General features: G+C 35.2%; 1 protein-coding gene across 12 annotated transcripts in view; it reads left to right on the forward strand.

Moving 5' to 3' along the window:
• Positions 1–10,150, forward strand: part of LOC125670090 (uncharacterized) — a 675,065-nt gene extending 664,915 nt beyond the window's left edge. For all 12 annotated transcript variants that reach the window (XM_056162652.1, XM_048905044.1, XM_048905042.2 and 9 more), the window contains 7 exons: positions 289–336; positions 1,285–1,359; positions 1,487–1,597; positions 4,647–4,681; positions 4,989–5,106; positions 5,268–5,555; positions 7,806–10,150. In XM_056162652.1, the coding sequence (XP_056018627.1) occupies positions 289–336; positions 1,285–1,359; positions 1,487–1,597; positions 4,647–4,681; positions 4,989–5,106; positions 5,268–5,555; positions 7,806–8,011 (881 nt within the window). In that variant the 3' untranslated portion in view covers positions 8,012–10,150. The remainder of the gene's footprint in view (positions 1–288; positions 337–1,284; positions 1,360–1,486; positions 1,598–4,646; positions 4,682–4,988; positions 5,107–5,267; positions 5,556–7,805) is intronic.
• Positions 10,151–10,587: the final 437 nt, after the last annotated feature.

Here is a 10,587-nt window from a genome sequence, read left to right on the forward strand (position 1 = left end):
AAAGCTTTCTGACATAGTGTAGATTCAAGTTTGCAAAAACCATGGCCTCCAGGGGTAGGTTTGGGGCCATAATAGGGACTACGGTTTTACATGCAAATAGATATGGAAAATCTTCTGATATGGACCAAGGTGACTCAGGTGAGCGATGTGGCCCATGGGCCTCTTGTTAAATTTTTGTCATAGGCATCACAATTATTTCTTGACACAAGAATAATTAAAAAATTCTATTTGTTGGAAAAATGTAATATTAGACAAACTAAACATGGCGATTGCACATTATTTTTGTAGCCTTTGACACCTTTGACAACGGTTCCTGCACTCCTTCCGGATATGAAGGTAATTTTGATCATTAGAAATTGATATCTAGAATAGAAATATTTTGAAGCATTGTTCATAATACACCAGACTAGTAAAGTGCTGCATTATTTCACAATATACATACGTTGTAATATAAGTGTACTTGAAAGCACAGTAAATTTTCAGGTCTCCATAACGACACATGCTACAAACTTTTTTTTTTTTATATAGAAATTAATGATGAAAACAAAATAAAGTAAACGGAATGTAACTTATTTCCATGATTTCTGAATTTTGAAGTTAGTGTAGCGATCCAAGTGAGCGGATCTCAGGATCTGGTTTTAATCAGATTGGTAACATACATGTATTCTATACTGCTATCCATGATTGTCCCGTGATGTACGTCACGCTGGGTGTGTTAATACAATGCAGTTATGGGTTTATTTCCGCTATTTCTACATGCAAAATTAGTTAGTTACTTGGACATGCAAATCAAGATTTATTTATAGCCCCCCCCCCCCCCCCCCCACTTAATTTTATGTAGTAGAACCGAATGGTAACAGAGTATGGTTTAACTGATGAATTGAACCCATGTATTGAGAGATGAACGCTCCTCCCCCATCCTCTGCACAAGATAAGATTATAAAGTTTAGGAGAAAACATTTTAACTTTTTTGTTTAATTTACCTTCTGCCCATCCACGTCCCTTACGATTCTAGGATGTTAGAATTTGTGGAAATAGGATTGTGGTTCGGTTTTTATTTATTTTTATTATCATTATTTTGTTTGTCAATTGGCTGACCCCCCCCCCCCCCCCCCCCCCCCCCCCCCCCCCCCCAGCCCACCCCCTCTCCTTGAAAAATGATGTTACGCGTTTTCTTCTAGATGGATGCCTATTTATCAAGTAATCAATCCCTTCCCCCTTTATCTTTGATATTCATTATTGTTAAATAAAATGTTATTTCAAAGTCGTTGTGTTTCATACAAGGTGGAGCTATGCCGAGTTGTATCTGTGCTAAACGAGTCAGTGAAAATGAGACCAGCAAGCTGAAGGCTTATAAATGTGAGTTTTTAATTAATTAACAATGCTTTATGTGGTATATAATGTATTATAGATATTAGGATACGTATAACGTGATTAGGTACAGTATTGATTGTGTGTATTACACTGTGTTTTTGCATCCATGTAGGTAAAGACTGTATCGACGACTTTCCTCCCTGTCAGAATGGAGGAACACGGAAAAAATGTGAAAGATGTCATCTGAAGGAGACAGAGTGTGGGAAGTGTGAATGCCCAACAGGTATAATATAATGAGACAGAGTGTGGGGAGTGTGAATGCCCAACAGGTATAATATAATGAGACAGAGTGTGGGGAGTGTGAATGCCCAACAGGTATAATATAATCAGAATTTATACCGTTTGAAATCATTGGTACATGTATATATGTAATCATTATATATATATATATATATATATATATATATATATATATATATATATACTTTAAAAAATGAGCTTGGTCCTTAATTTTACAAATATATCATGTTTCTGAGGGGTTTTTCCAGCTAATCAAACACATTTTCATTTGCATTTTTTATAGATACATACAAATGTATGATACACTTTTTATAGACACATACATTGAATGATACACATTTTATAGATACAGACAATGTATGATACACTTTTTATAGATACAGACAATTTATGATACACATTTTATAGATACAGACAATTGTATGATACACTTTTTATAGATACAGACATTGTATGATACACTTTTTATAGATACATACATTGTATGATACACATTTTATAGATACAGACAATGTATGATACACTTTTTATAGATACAGACAATTTATGATACACATTTTATAGATACAGACAATTGTATGATACACTTTTTATAGATACAGACATTGTATGATACACTTTTTATAGATACAGACATTGTATGATACACTTTTTATAGATACAGACATTGTATGATACACTTTTTATAGATACAGACAATTTATGATACACATTTTATAGATACAGACAATTGTATGATACACTTTTTATAGATACAGACATTGTATGATACACTTTTTATAGATACATACATTGAATGATACACATTTTATAGATACAGACAATGTATGATACACTTTTTATAGATACAGTCAATTTATGATACACATTTTATAGATACAGACAATTGTATGATACACTTTTTATAGATACAGACATTGTATGATACACTTTTTATAGATACAGACATTGTATGATACACTTTTTATAGATACAGACATTGTATGATACACTTTTTATAGATACAGACATTGTATGATACACTTTTTATAGATACAGACAATGTATGATACACATTTTATAGATACAGACAATGTATGATACACTTTTTTTTTACACAGACCTATTCTACCCTTTTATTCTAGTGTCCCCATTAAGCTTATACTTTAATTTATGATTATTTTATAATGAGAATGCATATCTACATGTATATCATATTTTTAATTATAAAATTGAAATGATGGTCGGGGAGGAGGGGGGGGGGAGGTGTTGTTAGAAAAGCACATAAAAATGAAATACAGATTTCCTCTTGTCATCACATATACATGTACAATGAATTTGTCTCATCTCTCGACATGTCAATTACATAAAGAGGTCCATCTCTTTCTAAATTATTTATCATCTATATATATGATGTACACAAAGATTTCTTCAAATCAAAGGAATTATGAATTATACTTTAACTTCATTATAGAATGGATATCCAGTTGATTTTACCTTTTGCTTGATATCAAAATGAAATTAACCCACTCTAAAAATCCTAAAGAGGGCAAAATACAGTCCTAAGGAGGGCGGGACACAATCCTAAAGAGGGCGGGACACAATTTAATTATCCCTCAAGTAAACTGCTCATAAAACGCTGGTTTGTGGATCGTATGCTTGGGAGTATTTCAAATTCTAGATCCAAACTGAGATGAATATTTTTTAGCTCACCTGAGCTGAAAACTCAAGTGATCTTTTCTGATCGCCTGCTGTCCGTCATGTGTCTGTCTGTCTGTAAACTTTTTACATTTTCGACTTCTCCAGAATCACGGGGCCAATTTCAACCAAACTTGGCCAAAAGCATCCTTGGATGAAGTGCTTTCAAGTTTCTTCAAATGAAGGACCATGTCCCTTTCAAAGGGAAGATAATCACAAAAATGCAAAAATAGGGTGGGGTCATTTAAAAATCTTCTTGTCAAGAACCACAGAGCCAGAAGAGCTGAAATTTACATGAAAGCTTCATGACATAGTGCAGTTTCATGTTTGTTCAAATCATGGCCCCCAGGGGGGTTGGATGGGGCCACAAAAGGGGATCAAAGTTTTACATACAAATATGTAGGAAAACTCTTTAAAAATCTTCTTCTCAAGAACCACCGAGCCAGAAAAGCTGAGATTTATAAGAAAGCTTCCTGATATAGTGCAGATTCAAGCTTGTTCAAATCATGGCCCTCGGGGGTTGGATGGAGCTACAATAGGGGATCAAAGTTTTACATACAAATATATTGGAAAAATCTTTAAAAATCTTCTTCTCAAGAACCACAGAGCCAGAAAAGCTGAGATTTACATGAAAGCTTCCTAACATAATGCAGATTCACGTTTGTTCAAATCCTGGGCCCCGGGGGTAGGATGGGGCCACAAGGGGGATCAAAGTTTTGCATACAAATATATAGAGAAAATCTTTGAAAATCTTCTTCTCAAGAATCACTGAGCCAGAAAAGCTGATATGTACATGAAAGCTTTCTGACATAATGCAGATTTAAGTTTGTTCAAATCATGGCCCTCGGGGGTAGGATCGGGCCACAAGGGGGGATCAAAAAATCTTCTTCTTAAGAACCAATGATGCCAGAAGAGCTAAGATTTACATGAAAGCTTTCTGACACAGTGCTGATTGAGGTTTGTTCAAATCATGCCCCCCCCCCCCCCCCCCCCCCCCCCCGGGGTTAGGTTGGGGTCACAATAGGGGATGAAAGTTTTACATACAAATATATAGGGAAAATCTTTAAAAATCTTCTTCCCAAGAACCATTGGGCCAAAGAAGTTGACATTTACATGAAAGCTTTCTGACATAGTGCAGATTCATGTTTGTAAAAATCATGGCCTCCAGGGTTAGGTTGGGGCCACAATAGGGACTAAGGTTTTACATGCAAATATATATAGAAATTCTTCAGGTATGGGCATAGGTGAATCAGGTGAGCGATGTGGCCCATGGGCCTTTTGTTATTTTTGAATACCATTTCCAGGGGAATATGAATCTTCCTTCAGATTTATGAATAGTTTGGTATTTATTGTAGGTAATTACACCGGAAGGTACTGTCATCTCCCAGAGGTGAGTACAGGTTTTGAAATCAATACCAGTAAAATATATGTCAAAATATAAATATCATAAACTGAAATCAGTATTAGTATGTTATGTCGAAAGATGAATATGATAAACTGATATATCAATATCATAATATCAGATATGTCATACTGTGACACTCAGGATGGGGCCACAATAAGGGGCATTTGTTTTGTAAGATATAAACATTCTTCTTAATATCCAGAAGCCAAATCATTGTCTTTGGTATGCACCAGTACTTTGATTATGATTGTAAATCGGTTCAAATTATCTTGCTAAATGATTGTCATTTCAGAAACTGGAATGTGTGAAATGTGAAAAGACATGTTCCTCGTTGTCGACATGCAATAGCAATTACACACACCCGTGTCGATACAGTTTCAAGTCAACAGTTTTGAAATGCTCCAAACCAGGTTACCTTGTTTTACAGTGTATATATAAACTCATTGTATCTATACACTTACTTTGTACAGTGAATTTTAATGACCTAATCTACCTGAGGAGGGGGGGGGGTCATTTTTGTTAATTAAGAAATCTGAGCTGATTTGAAACCTATATGAATTTCTTCTTTCAGAGAGTGGGGACATAATAGACTGCGCATCAATGTTCAATTCACCAGAACCTCCACCTCTTAACAGAAATGAATTCAAAGGATCAGATAGATACACAGTGATGAATTCTTCACAGAGTGCCCCTCTCACATGTTCACGTGAAGTTAATATTGTCTATCTTGTGTTAGACTGGGTGGTTTTCATTGTGATGTGTTTGCACATCGTCTACAAAACATGCAATATAAATAAATCTTGCAACAAGATATCCGACGACAAAATCAAAAGGATATACTGGGTGTATATTTTATCTGGTGAGTGCTGTTCTGTTAATCTATCATGATATTATTAGTTACACAGTTAGTTAGTGACCTGATACGGAAAAATACATGTTAATCTATCATGGGTTGTTACTGCGTGTATATTTATCTGGTGAGGGCTGTTCTGTTAATCTATCATGATATACTGCGTGTATATTTATCTGGTGAGTGCTGTCCTGTTAATCTATCATGGGTTGTTACTGCGTGTATATTTATCTGATGAGTGCTGTTCTGTTAATCTATCATGGGTTGTTACTGCGTGTATATTTATCTGATGAGTGCTGTTCTGTTAATCTATCATGGGTTGTTACTGTGTGTGTATTTTATCTAGTGAGGGCTGTTCTGTTAATCTATCATGGGTTGTTACTGTGTGTGTATTTTATCTAGTGAGTGCTGTTCTGTTAATCTATCATGGGTTGTTACTGCGTGTATATTTATCTGGTGAGGGCTGTTCTGTTAATCTATCATGATATTATTAGTTACACAGTTAGTTAGTGACCTGATACGGAAAAATACATGTTAATCTATCATGGGTTGTTACTGCGTGTATATTTATCTGGTGAGGGCTGTTCTGTTAATCTATCATGATATACTGCGTGTATATTTATCTGGTGAGTGCTGTCCTGTTAATCTATCATGGGTTGTTACTGCGTGTATATTTATCTGATGAGTGCTGTTCTGTTAATCTATCATGGGTTGTTACTGCGTGTATATTTATCTGATGAGTGCTGTTCTGTTAATCTATCATGGGTTGTTACTGTGTGTGTATTTTATCTAGTGAGGGCTGTTCTGTTAATCTATCATGGGTTGTTACTGTGTGTGTATTTTATCTAGTGAGTGCTGTTCTGTTAATCTATCATGGGTTGTTACTGCGTGTATATTTATCTGGTGAGGGCTGTTCTGTTAATCTATCATGATATACTGCGTGTATATTTTATCTGGTGAGGGCTGTTCTGTTAATCTATCATGATATACTGCGTGTATATTTTATCTGGTGAGGGCTGTTCTGTTAATCTATCATGGGTTGTTACTGTGTGTATATTTATCTGGTGAGGGCTGTTCTGTTAATCTATCATGGGTTGTTACTGGGTGTATATTTTATCTAGTGAGGGCTGTTCTGTTAATCTATCATGGGTTGTTACTGCATGTATATTTATCTGGTGAGGGCTGTTCTGTTAATCTATCATGATATACTGCGTGTATATTTTATCTGGTGAGTGCTGTTCTGTTAATCTATCATGGGTTGTTACTGCGTGTATATTTTATCTGGTGAGGGCTGTTCTGTTAATCTATCATGGGTTGTTACTGGGTGTATATTTTATCTGGTGAATGCTGTTCTGTTAATCTATCATGGGTTGTTACTGCGTGTATATTTATCTGGTGAGGGCTGTTCTGTTAATCTATCATGATATACTGCTGTATATTTTATCTGGTGAGGGCTGTTCTGTTAATCTATCATGGGTTGTTACTGGGTGTATATTTTATCTGGTGAATGCTGTTCTGTTAATCTATCATGGGTTGTTACTCTTTGATTTTACAGCTGTGTGATGTTAAATAATAATATACAGTAAAACATGGTTATAGTGAACCTCCGAGGCTAGTGAAAACTGTTTATTATAGCCAAACTTTGTTGTATCCAATTTGATTTTTTTATTTTCCCCTTATAGAGGATTAAAATATCACTTTGCAACAAGGGTGAATTCGTTACAAGCTTGAATTCGTTACAAGCGTGAATTTGTTACAAGCTTGAATTCGTTACAAGCTTAGATTCGTTACAAGCGTGAATTTGTTACAAGCTTGGATTTATTACAAACTTGAATTCGTTATAAGCGTGTATTTGTTACAAGCGTGAATTCTTTATAAGCTTGGATTCATTACAAGCTTGAATTTGTTACAAGCGTGAATTCGTTACAAGCGTGTATTCATTACAAGCTTGGATTCGTTACAAGCGTGAATTCATTATAAGCTTGGATTCATTACAAACTTGAATTCGTTACAAGCATGTATTCGTTACAAGCTTAGATTCGGTATAAGCGTGTTTTACTGTATTGTAATGAATTGAACATAAATAAATTTAAAGAATTCTTCAGAAAAAGGTTCCGGAAATTTAGTATTCTTTTACTTTATTACAGAATAACAGTTTCACAAATCACTTGCTGAATCTGATTATCAAACTCGTGTATAGAATTTAAAGGGGAAAACTAGAACATGATGAAGTAATATTTGTAAATAATTGTCTTACAGTTGTGCTGCTGATTGTTATTCCACCCATCGTACACTGTGTCTCGTGCTGTTCCATCACGTGCAATTCTCTGGAGAAAGCACTTCCGTTCGTAAAAGCATCTTTACTTGCGATTGTGTTATTTTTATTATGTTTTCATGTTGGAGAACATTCGAGTAGTGGAGACGAACAAGGTACGGAAAACGGAGAGACGCTATTGCAGCGATGAAGCTACATTTTTTTCCAAACTAGTAGACCTGCAACCCTGATGTCGGCAGTAATGTACTGAAGGAATGCCTAATAGCTATACGAGCCATACAGTGATCTCAGATTGAGTTTTCTCTCTCCATCTAATCCAAATAAATTGTGGGGGCTCCCCGATTGGTGATATGTGAACATGAATATATTCATAAAATTGAGGACATTCTTCGCCATACAACCACAGCTATGACTTAGTGTGAGCAAAGACAATAGAGGCCGTTTGCGACGATGAGGACATAATGGGGTTATGTTGGATAGTACAGTAGGTAAAGGATTGTCTCTCCTGTTCCACGTGTATCTCTAATGAAGCCTGAAGGAGTTGGTTTACCTATCTGTCTTTATCATTGGTAAAAGCAATAGCTGTCAGGAGTGGATCCAGAAAATTTTCAAAAGGTGTGTAATTTTTCCGTTCTACAGGAGGGGGCGAAGACCTCGAAATGGCAAAATAACATTTTTGTTAGAAAAATTATTCAACCGAGACGGGGGTGCAACCCCAGGTTAAATCCGCCACTGGCAGCTGTAATGAATCATTTCGTTTGATAATATTGGTTAGAAAAATGTATTTGATTCTATGATTTTTTGAAATTGCTACGGTAGATTCTTAAATATACACGAGGAATTTATAATTGCATAATTTTGCGAGAAATGCCAAATATAAAATAGAATTTACTTGCTTTTATTTTTATATTGCTGAAATGCATGTTAAGACTCTTGATCAATAGACCACCCGCGAATTCATGATGACGTGATCAATAGACCACCCGCGAATTCATGATGACGTGATCAATAGACCACCCGCGAATTCATGATGACGTGATCAATAGACCACCCGCGAATTCATGATGACGTGATCAATAGACCACCCGCGAATTCATGATGACGTGATTTGAAGTACTCGTGTAAAATAAGGAGTCTACGGTATTCGTTGAATACAAATTTTTTTAGAAATCCATTTTTTGTTATTGTGTATTTCATGTCACAATTCATACAAACGTAATCATTTTGTGGTTTTTGTTTTTGTTTGTTTGTTATATATGATTACAATATGTATGATTTTATAGAATATAATTGTGTATTATATAGGTCATTTAATTATATTTGAATTTTCAATGTTTTTGCCTCAAAGTTTGTTAGCTTCAAAATTTGTAATGATAGCCATTTCCTCATGTAAACAATGCATGTTTGAATCTTGATAAACATAGTACAGGTTAGGAACTCCAACAGAAATGAAAGTAGAAATCAACTTCATTGTTGAAAATACATGAGGGTATGAACTGCAATACTTCTCACCGACATCCTAACGCGCCTCATGATGTGCCAGCGTGAAGACCGACATCCTAACGCGCCTCATGATGTGCCAGCGTGAAGCGTTGCTATTTATACCCTCATGTATTTTCAAAAATGAAATTTACTTCTTAAATATACATAGAAGTTTTGATAACTATACTCTGTACAGATGTGAATCTTTATGTCACGTGTGAATTGTGATAGTATTGATATAGGGTTACATCACAGTGAAACTGCTATTACAGCTGAGACTGTACATTTGTAAGATGTGAATCCTTCAGTTTTACTAAAAGTTCTCGTTACTTTTATTGTAAAATGTTATTTTTACCCATTTATAACAAGTATTATTTTTATAATCAAAAAGCAATATGCAATTTATTCTGAGAATAGAAAATATTGTTACATATATTTTTGCAGTATTACAATAATTGTGTGTTACAGTAAATCATGATTATAGCGAACCTCCAGGGCCAGTGAAAAACAGTTCATTATAACCAAAGTTCATTGTGCAGTAAAACACAGTTATAGTGAACCTCCAGGGCCAGTGAAAAACAGTTCATCATTTGGTATTTCCCTCATAGGAAAATAAATATCACTTCGCAATAAGCGCAAATTCGTTATAAGTGTGAATTTGTTATAAGCGTGTTTTACTATAATATATATATATATACCATAGTGTAAATATCTTTGGCTTCTTGTTGACTCTCTGTTACCACTATCGTGTTAGTTACATCTGTATATTGTTCACGAATCATGATTATAGTATAAATGTTAGTCGTTAATTGTTTTACTATTCATTATAATAAAATTTAAAATCTGATCGTTGGTCATTAGTTATTCAAAATGTCTTGTGTTCGTTTACAAGTTGAACGGAACTGGTTTCTTCAAACTTTTAATCCCTGTATCATTCTGTTCCACTATTTCAGACCCTTCTGTTCCACTATTTCAAATCCTTTCAGACCCTTCTGTTCCACTATTTCAGACCCTCCTGTTCCACTATTTCAGATCCTTCTGTACCTGTGGGGATCCAGATTAGAATAGATCCTCAAAACTCCTTGCTTGTCGTAAGAGGCGACTAAATGGGGCGGTCCTTCAAAGGAGACGACAAAAACCGAGGTGCCGTGTCGCAGCAGGTGTGGCACGATAAAGAATACTCCCTGCTCAAAGGCCGTAAGCGCCGAGCATAGGCCTAAATTTTGCGACCCTTCACCCGCATTTGTTATAATAATACTCCATTAGAGTAAAAAAAATCTCGAT

This window comes from Ostrea edulis, chromosome 4, assembly GCF_947568905.1.
Source record: "Ostrea edulis chromosome 4, xbOstEdul1.1, whole genome shotgun sequence".
Lineage (NCBI taxonomy): Eukaryota > Metazoa > Mollusca > Bivalvia > Ostreida > Ostreidae > Ostrea > Ostrea edulis.